This window comes from Natrix helvetica (assembly GCF_964273705.1).
Source record: "Natrix helvetica genome assembly, chromosome: 2".
In the NCBI taxonomy this organism is placed as follows: domain Eukaryota; kingdom Metazoa; phylum Chordata; class Lepidosauria; order Squamata; family Natricidae; genus Natrix; species Natrix helvetica.
Window position 1 is genome coordinate 221,139,658 of NC_138552.1, and position 17,300 is coordinate 221,156,957.

Here is a 17,300-nt window from a genome sequence, read left to right on the forward strand (position 1 = left end):
CAATTTTGGCAATAGTTCTGGTCTTTATAAAGTCTATATCATGTCCTGTGGCTTTGAGGTGTTGGACCAGGGAAGAAGTTGGTTCCTCCTTTCTGACTGAGTTTTTGTGTTCTTCAATGCGTGCCTTTATTCTTCTGTTGGTTTGTCCGATGTATGTGGTGGGGCAGGTGGTGCATGGGATTTCATATACTCCTTGATTTTCTAACTCTATTTTGTCTTTGGGGTTTCTCAGGATGGTGGATATTTTTCGGTTTGTGTAGAATGCTGTCTTGATGTTGTGTTTGTGGAGGATCTTGCTGATTCTGTCTGTGGTGCCTTTTATGTATGGGAGGAGGGCTTTGCCGTTTTCTTGTTCACTGTCTTGGATTTTAGTGGGGTTTTCTTTTTGGATTAGGTTAGTGATATTGTTTCTTTGGAATCCGTTGGATGTTAGTACGTTGGTGAGAGTGTGTAGTTCGGTTTTGAGGTGTTGTTCGTCAGCTAAGCGTTTTGTTCTGGAGATGAGTGTCTTGGCTACAGAGTTGATCTGTGCTGGGTGGTGGTGTGAGAGTGCGTGCAAATAGCGGTTTGTGTGTGTTTTCTTCTGGTAGATGGTGTGTCCTAGGGATCCATCGGATTTCTTATAGACTAAGACATTCAGGAAGGGGAGTTGGTTATTGGCTTCTGTTTCCATGGTGAACTGTATTTTGGGGTGTAGGCTGTTGAGGTGTGTGAGGAAGTTGTCCAGTTTATCTTTCCCGTGTGGCCAGATTATGAAGGTGTCGTCTACGTATCTGAGCCAGTGTAGAGATTAGCAATGACAGGTGGGAGGGGTGATCCCATGGGTGCTCCTTCTATTTGTTTGTATTTTTGTCCATTATAGATGAAGTATGTGTTGGAGAGGCAGTGGTTGGTCAGGTCTAGGATATGTTTGGGGGGGTTGTATTTGTTTTGGATAGCTGTCAAGGCTTCTTTGATTGGTACTTGGGTGAAGAGTGATACGACATCGAAGCTCACGAGTAGGTCGCTGGGCTGTAAGTTTTGTTTCTTTATGATCTCTATGAACTGGAATGAGTTTTTTACGTGTGAGGTGATGGATTCTGCATAGGGCTGTAGTTGTTTGGCGAGAAATTTGGCTAGGTTTTGTAGAGGTGAGCCTATGGAGCTGACTATGGGTCTGAGTGGGGTTCCTTCTTTGTGTATCTTGGGGAGACCATAGAGCTTAGGGCATCTGGATGATTTTTCTCTGGGAATGATTTTTTGCTGGATCTACATGGAACACTTTGAAACCCAAGCTCTAGAAAAATCCGATCACAAACCCAAACTCTGGCTCAGATACGTAGACGACACCTTCATAATCTGGCCACACGGGAAAGATAAACTGGACAACTTCCTCACACACCTCAACAGCCTACACCCCAAAATACAGTTCACCATGGAAACAGAAGCCAATAACCAACTCCCCTTCCTGGATGTCTTAGTCTATAAGAAATCCGATGGATCCCTAGGACACACCATCTACCAGAAGAAAACACACACAAACCGCTATTTGCACGCACTCTCACACCACCACCCAGCACAGATCAACTCTGTAGCCAAGACACTCATCTCCAGAACAAAACGCTTAGCTGACGAACAACACCTCAAAACCGAACTACACACTCTCACCAACGTACTAACATCCAACGGATTCCAAAGAAACAATATCACTAACCTAATCCAAAAAGAAAACCCCACTAAAATCCAAGACAGTGAACAAGAAAACGGCAAAGCCCTCCTCCCATACATAAAAGGCACCACAGACAGAATCAGCAAGATCCTCCACAAACACAACATCAAGACAGCATTCTACACAAACCGAAAAATATCCACCATCCTGAGAAACCCCAAAGACAAAATAGAGTTAGAAAATCAAGGAGTATATGAAATCCCATGCACCACCTGCCCCACCACATACATCGGACAAACCAACAGAAGAATAAATGCACGCATTGAAGAACACAAAAACTCAGTCAGAAAGGAGGAACCAACTTCTTCCCTGGTCCAACACCTCAAAGCCACAGGACATGATATAGACTTTATAAAGACCAGAACTATTGCCAAAATTGAACACTTTAACAACAGAATAATCAGAGAAGCTATTGAGATAGAAAAACGACCACACAGCATGAATAAACGAGATGATACCTCCCGCCTACCAGCCATTTGGAAACCCGCCCTCACTGACAAACGAGTCCCTAACACTAAGAATGATACCAGACCCACACTCACGAAAACCACACAGGATGTCACTATCACACATCCACACAAAAAGCAAGCCCAAACCCACACCGATAATGACCACAAACCAGAAGCCCGACCACAAACCAGAAGCCAGACCACAGCTGCATTATTAGCCACTTTAAACCCCTCCAACCCATACATGAAGCAAACTGATGCCCACCACGGAGATGTGGCACGACCACAAACGCGAAGCCAAACAACAGTAACGCAGCTCACCAGCTCAAATCCCTCTGCAACTCAGACTAACACAAGCACAACCAGACCCCCACCCAAACAGAACACGCCCCCATCCAATCAGAGCACAGCCAAACTCCCATCCAATCAGAGCACAGCCAAACCCCCTACCAATCAGAATACACCTCCACCCAATCAGAATGCAGCCAAGCTCCCACCCAATCAGCACAAACCCCCACTGGCAGTTAAAAAGAGGAACCGGCTGAGATCTCACATTGCTCCTGGAAGCACCAAGCCGGAAGCACCAAGCCGGAAGCAGCAGCCTGAAGATGATGAATGAGACTTCATCGAAACGTCGTATTATATATATATAATTCTTTTTGGGTGAATTTATTAAATATAACTTGGTTCTTTTTCAGGTTTATTTTTAAGCCAAATGGGTCTGCTTGGTGCAGCTCTTGTATGTGTCTTGGTAGTTCTTCTGGGTCTTGTGAGAACAACATCATCTGCAAATCTTAACTGATTGTAATAGGCACTATTGATTTTTATTCCATCTTCTGCCCAGTTTAGTTTGAGAAATACTTCTTTAAACAAAACAATCATGAAATCAAAATGTTAAACAACTACAATGAAAAGATGTCAACAATATTATTAATAACAAGATAGTGGAGAAAATTATTAAAAACATGCAACCATCTCATTAAGTTGCCATTTCCTGGAGATGCACAGTCTTTTTTTAAGAGACTTCTGAAAGGATGTCAAGGGGGGCCCCAATCTTACTTTGGGATTATGCAATTTATTGCACACACAATAAATGTTTTTTTTGTTTGGACTGGTACAACTATTTTGAAAAAAACAAACAAACAAGTTGGAACCCAAACGGATTTTAGAGAATAGTGTTAAAAGTAGTGGCGAAATTCATGCTTATTTAAGAGTAGATTTCTCTAAGCTCCAGAGGTGCTGCATTTGCAACTTCCAAAATTATGAGCAGCAAGCGCAGGAAAGCATTTAGAAGAGAGCTTGTCTGTTATAGTTTTATAACTTTGTCAATAAGTTCCTTGCCTAAAGCATGGGTAAGCTAACATAAATGAAGGAAAAAATAAGGAACTGTGTTAGAATGTTTGTCTCAGAAGGATACAGGACCATCAAGTTGTACAGATAGTCCCTAGATTACTGGGATTCCCAGTGATGGACTGGGAACTCTATCATTAAGCAATACTGCATAAAGTGTAATGTTACATGACTGCATATTTAATAATGGCCATTCTGGCAGTCCCACTTGTCATACAAGGGCTACCTGAGGCATTAAGCAAGGATCACGTGATTGTGACTTTTAATTTTCTGCCAGTTTTCCCATTGGCTCTGCTTGCAGAAAGTTGGCAGGTAATGTTGAAAATCATGATCTCTTGACCCTGATTTGCTGTAATGTCATAATTGGGGCAAAATGCACTTAACAACTATTTCACTTAACGACATAAGTTTTTGTCTCAATTGTTATAGTAATTGAAGTATACCTGTACATATATAATTTAACTTGGAGGATAAAAGTATTGCAGCTCCTAAACATATTAAGCTGAAGCAATCACCGTTGTTTCAGATGAAGGGAAATTTATGTAATTTATGTTAATTATATAATTTTAAGCAAGCATAGTTATTACAATAGCCATCTGGTTCAGGATACTTTACTTCAAGGTATCTTTTGAGGCAGAACAGGTTTTCCAGGCTTAATGTGCACTGACATTATTCTGCTCTGGTTCCTACAGTTAAGAGGTCTGAAATCCTTTCCTAGAACTATCTTTAATGTGCAGCATGAAATTTACCAGCTCTTAGATTAATTCATTAAGTTCTTACATATTTTTAAAGCTCCTGTACAAATATTAATTATGCAAAGTTCAATAAGTTACTGATTTTTTTAAAAAAGTTATTGTAATAGAGAATTCTTACAAATGCAAACAAAATTTGTAAAAATAAAATTCTAACAATGTTGATGAAGAGTAACAATCTGTATTTCCTTTCATCACGCTGATATTAAATTATCCTCAAAGAATGAACTGTTGAAATATATTATTGTCATTTCAATGTATAATAAAGAGGTTTCTCTTTTCTATTAATTGATCTATTAGCTTCCCTCCTCTAACTTATTATATTCGTGTGATCAATCAATATTCCAGATTCTAAGAAATCATTCATTGCTTGTCTGTGGATGAATTAATTTTTTCTCCCTCTGAAACTAATTGCCACATAAACCTCTTTTAAATGATGAATCACCATTTCAGTTTCTTTTAGTACACTTAGTACCATTAAGTCTGCAATCTTATACCAAGCTTTCCGAGAGTAATAAAGCTTTAGTACAGTAAACTCTTCTGAGAGGGAGGGAGGGAGGGAGGGAGGGGAGGGAGGGAGGGAGAGAGGGAGAGAGAGGGGGGGAGGGAAAGAGAGAGAGATTGTAGTGGTTAATATGCCACCTTTGATGCAGAAGACCGCAGATCAAATCTTACCATTAGGGTTTCGTGGGCAATAACATAACATCTATTGGCTAAAGGAACTAACACCAGTGCATGAATGCCTAGCAGCACAGATGAGCCAGATGCTAGCAGCAGGTTCCTACACAGACTGGCTAACTCATAGGACAGTGCAGTTCATGAAAGACACATCATAAAGGAACAGCACTGTCCATCGACTGGCCAATAACCTGCTTCCCCACAATTTGGAATGTCCTATCAGGCATCTAGTTGCTAAGCTACATGATCATATGGACAGTACATGAGCACAGTTCAGAAGGGCATTCGGAACAAAAGCAGAGGATCAAAACACCAGTTGCTTGAGCAGTTGCCTAAGACTCAAGGTCTAAATAGCCCAATCTGAATACACCCTAGATTGACTACAGGAAAACCCTCGACTTAATGTCACACACATGGATCTATGAATTCCTGGTGCTATGTAAAGTCAACAGGACACTGAGGACCTTCCTCAAGAACTCAATGGAGCTGAGAAAGACAACACTGGAAGCCAACTCATGGCAACTCATAGAAGTGGCCATCAAGTGCAGCATAAAGCAAGGTGACTACACCACATGTAGCCTTGTTTTGCAGCAAGCTTTCACCCCCTCAGCCAGATAATTACAAGGAATGGATATTGATGCAAATCCAAGAGTGGAACTATCACCAGACATCTCCTCTATATGGATAACATCAAGCTAAGAGTGAATAAGACATTGATTTACTGATCCAGTGGACACAGATCTACAGCAAGGACTCTGAGATAACATTTGGACTGGAGAATGAGCTGGTAGTCAAGAGAGGGAAAGTACCTGGCGGATTGGGAACTACCAGTGGGTCAAATAGCAGACACACAGTCTAGGTACAAGCTTGGTATCTACAGTCACATGGGAACCATGATGAGGAGGCAAGGAAGACAATGACGTCCAACTATTACCAAAGAATAAGACAGGACTTGAAGAGCCAGCTCAATGGAAAGAACAAGATCCATGCCATCAACATATACCCTGCAACATTCCCTTTCTCATGCTCTGAGTACATTTTCCATTTTCTTTACAAAATGTCCAATTATTAAAACTACCAGTTGAAGTAATATGCTATTTTCTGCCATTTAATAAAAATGGCAATGAAAACACATTTTTCATTTTTCAAAACATGCCTACAAGAAGTATTTAAAGAGGAAAACGGATGTAGTTGCAATGATAGTCATTTGAATAGCTGGTTTTTGCCTACCTTAGGATGTTTTAAAAAGTGAGTAACTTTCAAAAGGTGGAAAACCCAAACCTTGTGGGACTTCCAAATGGCTTTAAAGACATGGCTCTTCATTGGGGATACTGAGGATTGATCTACCATCAGTGTACAGTGCAGGTAGAGGATGTTTCTTGTTTATATTATTGTTTGAAATGTTTTGTTGCTATTTGGAATTAAATGGCACTCAAGACATGTATGACCACTTGTTCAGTGACTGTTCAAAGTTGTGATGGCACTGAATGAAGGGGACTTATGAGGGGCCAGTGCAGATTCCCACTGAACACATGACTGTGATTTGGGCCCTCGATGCCTGGCTTGCAGTTACAATGATGTAGCAAACTGTATTATATGATTGTGATTTTTGATGTTCCATGCCAGCTTCCTACAAACAATGTCAATAGGGAAACTGATAGGAAATTGGAAATCACTCTTGCTTCTTTTTTGCCTGCCCAGTGGCTGCCCACAGGCTCCCTGTGGCCTACACATACCCATTCCATAGCACACTGAAACACCCTGCCATGCCATTCCCATCTGGCCTACCTGTCTGCAGTGCCTCCTGCCTATTCCCATTTAACAGCTTGCAGAGTCCTGGGGTTATGATGGTAACTGGGACTGCTGGGATTGCTTTTGCTAAGCCGTCATCAGGTTTTATGACTGCACATGACATCAGGTTTTATGACTGCATTGCTTGGCAATGCCATCACAATCAAAGGACTACCTGTAATATTTAAGAATAATGGCTGAGATGAACTAGACAGTTTGGCCATCTTGCTCAATATGTGATGTCCTGCAATGACAAATTAGAACAAGATATCCCTGCTCCATTAGCAGCTGGTATAAAAGACGTCCCAATTGTGATTCCAGCCATCAAACAAACAGCCATCAAGATTCAATATCCATTGATAGCTCAATCCTATTGAATGGCTTTATACATTTAACAAACTATCCTGGGGCATGGCAAAGGGAGGAAAGATCTATCACAATGCAAACTCTGTAATTTGCACAGCTATGTCCAATACGGAGATGCAAGTATAATGGTGCCGTTTGCACTGTGACAATATGATGCATGATTTTATTTATTCTTAAAATTTAATCAATTTGTATTCTGCCTTATTCAAAAAGTAACTCTCTAGGTAGCTTATAGCAGAGTTAAAATAACAGTACAGTCTCAAAAAATAATCTCACAGACATCAAGGCAGGACCAGAACAAGATCCACTAACAATTTAAAAATATAATCTAATTTATCAGGGCAACATACAGTATTATAGTCCATCTAACCATTGCCTGACGGAAGAGCCAGATGTTAGCAGCTCCAAGTGCACTCCTGATTATAATTCAGTGTGATGTCCATCTTGCTAATTATCATGAGAATCATGTAAGCTAGGCAGGTGCTGAAATGTACTAGATGAGATAAATGTACTATTTCAGTAAATAAGCACGGTTAGCTGAGCCTGGATGGACTCATTTACAGTGTCTTTGCCACCTACTGCCATCCTAGACAACAACAGATTGGCCACGCTGATCTATACAATACACTAGTAATTTCCTTACGGGATTATGGCAATGCATAAAACTAGTGTTGCACTTGAATACAGCCAGGAAGCTTCAAATATTGCTGAATGCAGGGTAGCTAACAAAAGTTAAATGGAGTGGCCAGGTTGAATTGCATTACAATGATTGATGGTGCTGCACTGCCATAAGTACTTGTTTTCAAGCACAATGAAAGGTGCTTATTTTCAAAGACTAATGGCTAGTAAGCAAGAACTTGAGGGAAGCATCTCCCTATAGCAGTCTGCCTTTCCTCTTTAGATCTGGTGATCTCCCTCCTTGAAAACCGGACTGTGTCAAAACAACTGGCCTTCTTTGCTTTGCCCCAGGAGAAGCTGCACAGCTTCCCCAGAGAAATACATTTGAAATTTGCTTTTTTAAGATTTATATCCTGACCTTTTTTTCCATTTACACCTCAATAGGGCAAACGTATCTAACTTCCTCCTACTTTCCTCACAACAACCCTGTGAGGTGAATTGGGCTAAGAGAAAGTGACTGGCCCAAAGTCATCCAGCTGATATTTCATACCTAAGATTGGACTAGAACTCAAGACTCCTGGTTTCCAGGCGAACCATTTAAGCACATCAAACTTGCTATTTGGTGGAGGGGGGGGGGAGAGGGAATATTGGAGTTCTGGTACACTTTGGAAGCCAAAAGCAACCAAATATTCTGAATTTCTAAATAACTCAAAGCATTGTTAGCTTTGGAATAGGTCTTCTCTTGGTCACTTATTATTTAAATGTATTGGCCACATAACTCCAATGGACTCTGGATGGCCAATAACAATAGTATCGCTACCATTACCCTGGTACTGTAGCGCTATAGTAGCAGGCGTGATGTTACTAAAAGTATCGCAGATCAGTCAGAAAAAGACCCAGCTCCAATCCATCGGACATGATTTTTAGAGTCAACAAATGACCAAAGTCAAGTCTACCTTCCCCCTTGGGTGCCACCCAAGCGAAAAACGCCGTGAGAAGCATACAGCTTTAACCTGGGTATTCTACCTGTCGTGGGGGGCTTTATGACAACCCCGCTAATCGGTTTGCGGAGCTCTTCTGGCATCCCACCTGGGGGGGGGGTTGTCTTCTCGTCCCTAGGGAGATTGTGACCACTCGGTCGAAGGCTGGCCAGGCTCGCCGCCCGTCCCCCTCGTCGTCCTCCTCCGCTGCACGTCAACATGCAGTTCTTCTCTGCGCCTGGCGCGCGTCTGCCTTCCACGCCTTCGGCGCGCAGGGTGTGGAGGGAGTGGCTTTGGAAGCAAGCGCGCGCGCGGGCGAGCGAGCCTGCCAGCCAGCGGCCGGCCAGCCAGAGAGCGGCGCTGCGCTTCAGGTTTGCTTTTTTTGCAGGGAAGAGCCGGCTGCGGATCACCTGCAGTAGTGGGGGAGCCGCCGGGAGCTCCACCCCCGCTGTCTCTGTTAATCGCATCCCTCTCTTCCCTCCCCGCTTTAGTTCTTCCCCATGCACTTGCACCAAGGAACCCGGGCTGACCTGCCATTCTGCTGCAGAGAGGGAGTGACACACGTTCGAGCAGATTGGGGCTAATCGACCGGCTTCGGGCCGCTCTCTCACTTTCTTTCCCTACTAAAGGTCCAGCTCGGCTTGGGAGCCTCTCGCTCAGCTGCAGACAGCGTCCTCCCCACCCCACCCCCTCGCCTCCTCCTCCTCCTCCGGCTTCCGTCCCGCAGGGGTGCCTCTCCTCTTGCAGTTCCACACCACCTGCCAGCCCGGGCTCCGGAGGCAGCAGCAGCAGCAGCGCCCGGGAGGCGAAAAGAAGGAGAGCGGGAGAGCGCCATGGCTGAAGTGGGCGAAGGGGAAGACGAGATACAATTCCTGCGAACTGTAAGCACTTAAGCGCTTCTCTTTCCTTTTGGCGGCTTCGCGCCCCCTTCGCGCATTGTTCGTAGGTTGGGACGGAGGGTCCGAGGCGAGGAGCAGATGGCTCGCGCGACAACCCGTTGCTAATCGGGGAAGCTCGGCGCTGAGGTTGGGGTGGGGGGTTAGGGAAGCGAGACCAGCCGGCGATCTCGGGGGGGTGCTGCATTAAAAAGAGTTGATGAATGAAGGCAAATACTCCGGCTCAGCTCTAGAATTCCTGGAGAGGCGGCGAGGCGGGGATGGGCTGAGGAACTGCGAACCTCCCTCTCCCTCTTCCCCGGCTGTCTCTACAATATTGTGGGAGGGGTCTGGAGCGGAAACCTGGCGAGGAGTTTTATGGCCCCTGCCGTCACCTGTTCTTAAAGAGTGACCAGTGGCGGATGAGTAAAATATTCAGAAACGAAGCTGTTGACTGTCAGGTGTAAGGACCCCCGTAGAATAGCATCCCCTGGGGTGATGCTTTGGGACGCCCCCCCCCCCCCCACCTTTACACGGGCTTCTGAAATAGATATTCTCTATGTCTCTGGAGAAAGAACAGTAGGGACTCGCTCTTGGTCTCCCGTTGAGAAACCCTGGACCGCGTGGAAAAGCCCCTAACATCCGAGGTTTTGGCTTGGACGGCGCCCCGCTCTCAAGTGGAGCGTGGGGGGGGGGGGTGTTAGCGGGATGGGACTTTTAGCAGGGCGCTGCACGGGGCGAACCGACCGCGTCCCGGTTTTTCCCTTCTCGCGCTGAGGTCTGGGTCACTTCTTGGGACGCTTCCAGTGGTCAAACTAGTCAGTCATTTATTTTGCAGTCGTCCTGCCTCGCGTATGGGATTTTATCAAGGATTTTAACGTCGTTTAGTTTAATTGTCTTCCACGGGTTGGGAGTGGGGGTTAAAAAGAGAGAGAGAGAGAAAATAGCGTGCACAATGGTAGGGCAAGGAGCTGTTATTTTGAAAGCCCCCTGCATGTGTCTGGTTTTTTTTCCCCTTCTCACTCCTAAGTGCTTTACTGGTAAAACAAACCTGTGAAAATGTATGGCAGCTGTCCAAGAGCAGATCACTTAATATGTGAACTCCAACTGAATATATTTCCTTGGATCTTCTCCTTCTTAACAACTCCCCCCCTCCCCCCAAATTGTTCTATGTACTGCAGATATTTTACCAAGGAGCAATGCTGAGCCAAAAGCTGCAACAATACCTCATCTTCTGACAAAAGCAAATAATAGAAGGGGTAAAGAGGAGCCTTTCAGATCTTGTGTATGAGTTTTAGTTACATATTGTTAGCAATTTGGATTCTTCAACTAAAAGGATTTGAAATGAATGAACCATAAATGTATTCCTGTATTAGGACTGCAGTTACTGCTTTTGTGGAATATGCCTTTAAATAATGCCTGTTTTGGTAAAAAAAAATGTCACAGTTGATTTTTTGATGTCTGGAAACTTAACACATTTGTAGAAATGGATGTTTTAGAAGATATGCAAATACATTTATATGTTTGGGAATGTATGATTGCTATACTTGATATTTAGAGACATTGGAAGTTTGGGTTACTTTTAGAAGGAGATGCCCTAGTATAATAGTATGAATAGATCCAGCTATTTCACCTTTTTGTCCTTGAAAAGTTTTTTTGGGTATTTGTGTATGAGTAGTGAAATAACCACAATAAAATAGTGAGAAAATGAACAATTTACAAGTGGAAGATGAAGTAATATGGATAATATATAAAAATGCCTGCATGAAATAGCGCGGTTATTCTATTCAATTCCCAACTGGAAGCACCTTGTGTAATAATATTGCATTCTTATGTAATAAGATCTGATCATAACAAGTGGGTGTGAGGAACCATGAAAAAGTAGACCCTCTCCCCCACATCCCCAAAGCTGTCTTATTGGTGTTTGGATTTTCTAAATATATTGCAGTAATTGGAGGTATTAATAAAACTAGCTTGGTCATGAGGCTATTTCTCATAAGTGCTCCTACAGTTATTTTATAATGTTAACAGAATGAATATCGGACTAAAAACTTTTCTTAAGCTAAATATGACTCATCCTGAAAAATTTGCTGAAACCATAGAAAAAATGTAGGACGAGTTATGTTTCCTACTACGGTACTTTGATTTGCCTAAATGTTCCGGAAAGTTCATGCAAAAATTTAAGTAGAATATTCCTGAGAGTTATAATATTTAAATTCTTGCCGGGGAATAAGGTAGTCATGTTTAAGTCACAGCTAATAACTTGAGCATATAAAATCAGTGTTCAACGCAATAGCACTTGAGAGTAAAAACATGTTACGTAAACTACTCTTCAGATTATGCATTTTTTGCTAGAAATAAAGGTTTAGAAATCCTAGCCAGAGATTATCTTTTTAAAATCCTCAGACTGTTTTTATTGGAAACATTAATGACCTTGAAGAGGACAAATTATAAACGGGAAGATTTTGATATAACCTGTATAAAAAGTAAATTCCAAAACGTTATGGAAGAGCTGTTGGTTTATTTCCTTTCTTTAACCTTGCAGTTTATTTCTGTGTCCCATTCATTCTTTGAAATATATCAGGAAAATAATGCTTATAATATTATAATATTATTATAATATAATACTTTAAATCATCATGTAGACAACACTGCAATAGAATATGATTTGTATTTCCCTTTGTATATTTCTTAAATTCCAAATCCATGATTTAATTTTAGGAGCTTTGGTTAATCACCTGGTTTTCAATTTTAGTTTAGCTTTGGCCTTGAATAAGTTAGCCATTTTTATTTTTAAGCCATAACCCTATTCTGGTTAAAAATCTTTTATGTCACTTAAGTGAATATCAATTTCAAAATACAAAATGTTTGTTGCTCATAAAAGAGTGATACTCACTTTGTGAGAACAAATTTAATTATTAAGCAAGAATTTTATTCTAGAATGTTCTCACAATTACATATACATGCAATTGAATATCTAAGCAGAAAGTAATTTTGAAGTGTTATATGTTTACCTGCCCCCCCCCCCCAGTCTATTTTTTCATCTAAACCAGATGTATAGTAAGATAGATAAAAGTCTTAAAATTAGTTTTGTATATTTTTGTATACTTTGTGTATATTAAAGAATATTGAAAAATATTTATTCAGTACTTGTAAGTTCTATTCCATGTATATAGTATACTCATTTTGTGTTATGGAGGAGTTGATTTACTCTATTGTTCTCTGTCTCAGTCTCTGATTTCCCCCAGGTTTTTTTTTTTTTGCCATCTCTTTTTTTAAATGCATATAGTGAAATGTATATATTCAAGGTGCAGATTTATGGCTCAGGTTATTTTACCATAATATCATCATTGGTTTGATTTTGTTTTCTAAGTAGTTGCATGAATATCCATTATGTAAAATTTATATAGTTTATTTAAAATGTCGTATTCACTTAAAGAAAGTGAACCTACTACAAAATTAAATGTAATGTTTGTGAGTTTTCTATAACTAAATAGTTGGACTGTTACTTATGTTTCTTTATTGACTGCTTTAGAATATTTAAAACATTATTTTGTTTAATACTGTGTAGCCATACCAAATTGGTTGCTTAAAACTTATACATTTTAAATTCAGTAGGGGAAGAAATTAGTGTAGTTCACATTTGTCCAATTTTGTAATTTTAAACCTGTATATAAGCCAAATTTTCAAAATGTGAAGTTATTTAAGTATTTTAAGATAATAGTGAAATATCAGAATCTGTAAGAATTACATTAGAGGAAATGTTTACAAAATATTAAGTAACCCTGAAATAATGTGCACAAACTTGAACATTGGGCACTATCTAATAAAATGAAATTCAATGGTGAAAAGAGTAAGGTTCTACATTTAGGCAACAAAAATGGAATGCACAGGTACAGTATAGGTGATACCTTGCTCAGTAGTAGTAACTGTGAAAGGGATCTTGGAGTCCTAGTGGACAACCATTTAAATATGAGCCAGCAGTGTGCAGCAGCTGCCAAAAAAGCCAACACAGTCCTAGGCTGCATCAACAGAGGGATAGAATCAAGAGCACGTGAAGTGTTAATACCACTTTATAATGCCTTGGTAAGGCCACACTTGGAACACTGCATTCAGTTCTGGTCGCCACGATGTAAAAAAGATGTGGAGACTCTAGAAAGAGTGCAGAGAAGAGCAACAAAGATGATTAGGGGACTGGAGACTAAAACATGTGAAGAATGGTTGCAGGAACTGGGTATGTTTAGCTTAAGAGAAAGAAGGACTAGGGGAGACATGATAGCAGTGTTCCAATATCTCAGAGGTTGCCACAAAGAAGAGGGAGTCAAACTATTCTCCAAGGCCCCTGAGGGTAGAACAAGAAGCAATGGGTGGAAACTAATCAAGGAGAGAAGCAACTTAGAACTGAGGGGAAATTTCCTGACAGAACAATTAATCAGTGGAACAGCTTGCCTCCAGAAGTTGTGAATGCCCCAACACTGGAAGTCTTTAAGAAGATGTTGGATAGCCATTTGTCTGAAATGGTATAGGGTTTCCTGCCTAGGCAGGGGGTTGGACTAGAAGACCTCCAAGGTCCCTTCCAACTCTACTATTGTATTGTATTGTATTGTATTGTAAAATACAAGTTACACAAACTTTTAATATTTAAATCAAATACATTTTGAGATATTTGTAGGAATTAAATATGGAAAAAGCCCTAAAATTGACAAATTTGCAAATTTCTGTGCATTAGTTAAGAATATTATTGAATCTATAATGCTTACCCATGTTGTGTGGCTGGTAGAACATAGTGCTTGTATCTGACTGACATCTTCCTTGAATCTTTGCACACTTATATAATTGGATCAAGAAGATTGAAGAGTTCTCTAGAATAAGTTTCGGGAAAAGATGAATATACCCTCCTTTGTGTAAATTGGAAGTCTCCTTGTGTAATCTAGTTAGGATTGCATATAATTCAAAATTTATATTTTTATTTGAATATCTGTGCTTTTTCTGAGGATTGAGGGAGTGATGCAGACAAATTGTACTGCTAGTGCCTTTGCAACTACTATACATTTATTGTTATAAAATCAATCATAGTATCAGAATGAAGCTTATTTAAATAATTATCCTTCTCTTTATTAATAAAATAGCCTTTATAATGACACTGCTGAAGAGATTATCCATGTAGTGTATCTAGAATGGCCTAGTGCGTCAGTCCCGGATAAAGTGATTTGTGCATACTTCTTAAATTACATTTTACCTTTTTTTTCTGTAGAAAAGACAATCCCAGTTGTTTTGTTGCATTTTGAATGAATTTTCTTGCTTAAAAAAAATAAACTTCAGAGAATTGATCCCTTGATGTTTCCTACTTAACCAAAACAAATGCAGCAGAAACTAACAGCAACAATAATTTCAGTGGTTCAATTTGGTCTTTTGAGCAGGACATTCGTGAATCAAATGTAGGCATTGGGATGTTTTCCAAATATCTATGGTAGTTAGTAGGATGGAGGAGTTGTAGTCTCAAGTCTTTTTAAATGGAACTGATATCCCACAGGGAATGTATATAATTGAGACCAGATCTGTGGTGATGTCATGGACCATGTGACATCACTGTGGCTTGTTTCAGATTCCTATACTGGATACGCCCATCCCACTTAGGATTTCATTGCATCACTGTTTTACCACTGTGATCCTCAGATGCCCCAAAATATAATGATAAAAAGTGCATTCATAGTCATTCAAATTTGCCCACTCATACTAGAATCTTAAGGACAAGAGAATCATCTACATTACTTTATATAGCTTTCAGAGTTCCATGTTTTTCCCCTTTACAACTTGTATTTATATTTATTTGTACTTATTAATTTGTCAAACATGTACAAGATAGCAGGTATAAATATAAACATGGACATGAATGAACGAAATGAATACAAATAATTGGGAATAGTAGGACAGGGATAGTAGGCACGCTGGTGCGCTTATGTACGCCCCCTTTACGGACCTCTTAGGAGTGGAGTGAGGTCCACGGTAGGCTAAGATTTCTAAGATTTCCTCTGCAATTTCAGATTCATTTGTGTTGAATGGAACATATGAGCCACCAATGAGGACAACAATTAGAATTTTAAATATTATTCTAGCCAAAATGATGATAATACTGAAGATAATAATTAAATGGAGGAATGAAGATGCAAAAACCAGCTTAAGTATACCATTTGACCCTTTCTAGAAAAAGTTATTTGTTTATAGGCGCAACCTGATTTCTTTAAAGTCATTAATGATCTTTCATCAAAGTGTTGTTTAATGTTTCAGTCAAATATACTTGTAACAGTCACTGCTTTGCTAACATGTTTAACATTTAATATGTTTTTAAAAGGCTATTGTTTGATCAGGAACTACTTTATAATTTATGATCATAAAACTTTAAAGGAAAATGAACACCAGGCAGGCTAAGCACTTGATGATACTTGGATTTGTACTGTTGTATGCATTTCTATGTTGCTATCTGTAAAAATATTTATATCTGAATTCCATTGTGTTCAAAAGAGGTTTTTTTGCCAGACAGCACACCTGATATTTTTCATACTGTAGTGTGGAATTACCATGCATTAAACATTCAGATTAACTGGATGTCTACACAATTTAATAATTTGTAATCCTCACTTGTTTCCCAGTGCTTCTGTACATTGTCATAGACATCCTAGTCTTTCTGACAACAATAAAGCAATACCAAAATCTTACAAAATGCCCTTAATGGTTGCCTATTTTTTCTTTCGAAGATAGAGAAAACCAGTAAGCCTATCATAATAGTACTAAAAACATTTTAATCGGTCTTTTAATAGGCATCAAGATAAAATTCTGGTTATATTTTTTAAAAATATGAGTGAAATGCTGTTTAAATAAACATGTACAATAATGCTATAAACCAGTCTATCTCAACCTGGTTATTTCTATACTAGTAAAATTTCCATTTTACCCTGGTGACCTTTATAATGTAGAAATGTATAGTATAGTTACATAAGTCGAAACACCCAAAAATAAATTTTCAGGAAATGAGTTTATTGAGTAAGCAAACAGACAGCTAGTAGGATGTTGATGGTGGACTTCCAACAGGAAGAATCAATAAAAACAAGAGACTTGTGATGCAACAGTGCATTCAGATTTGCTGATTTACTATTGTGAATTATAGAGAGATTGTATCTAGCTGAACAAACAGAAGCTGCCAAAGTGACAATAGAAGAAATGAAAGGCAACCAATTCTAGGGAACAATTTCATCAAGCAAGGAAATGGAACACTCTACTAGATCTTTGGCAGTGGAATTTGGCAGAAGAGTTTAAAGGGAGATGTTAATGCCTAAAAAGAATGAAATCTATATATGCAACAAAATGCAAACTTACTGCTATAAGAAAAAGTGGAGTAATAGGTTTCTATCCTTGTACTAAACAAAGACCCAGTTTGAAAACAGCTTGCTATATGGAAGTTAACCAATAGAAGAGTAAGCCAAGTGATGGTAGTTACAATTAGAAACAAGAGATTTATAAGAATTTATTTTCAGTACAAGAATTGAAAAACAGAATTTGGATTCTTAGACAGAAGCAACTTTAAGTCTCATAAGGAAGACCAGGAGACAAGCATGAATAGGAGGAAATACAATGGAGTGGCGGAAGAGTAGAATGCGTACAGTTTCTACATACAAGAAGCTAAAGAGGAATGTTGTAGCTAGTGATTGATTGCTGCAAGTAATAGGGATGTGTGT

General features: G+C 39.9%; 2 protein-coding genes across 2 annotated transcripts in view; both read left to right on the forward strand.

Moving 5' to 3' along the window:
* Nucleotides 1-1,252: 1,252 nt before the first annotated feature.
* Nucleotides 1,253-2,776, forward strand: LOC309387441 (uncharacterized protein; the record flags this gene model as incomplete). The annotated part of the gene is made up of 1 exon (XM_081943923.1): nucleotides 1,253-2,776. The coding sequence occupies one exon, from the start codon at nucleotides 1,253-1,255 to the stop codon at nucleotides 2,774-2,776; it is 1,524 nt and encodes a 507-aa protein (XP_081800049.1).
* Nucleotides 2,777-9,123: 6,347 nt separating this feature from the next.
* The window catches only part of RYR2 (ryanodine receptor 2), a 325,381-nt gene continuing 317,204 nt past the window's right edge, over nucleotides 9,124-17,300 (forward strand). Inside the window, exon 1 of the mRNA XM_081941599.1 lies at nucleotides 9,124-9,573. Coding sequence (XP_081797725.1) covers nucleotides 9,526-9,573 — 48 coding nt within the window. The 5' untranslated portion in view covers nucleotides 9,124-9,525. The remainder of the gene's footprint in view (nucleotides 9,574-17,300) is intronic.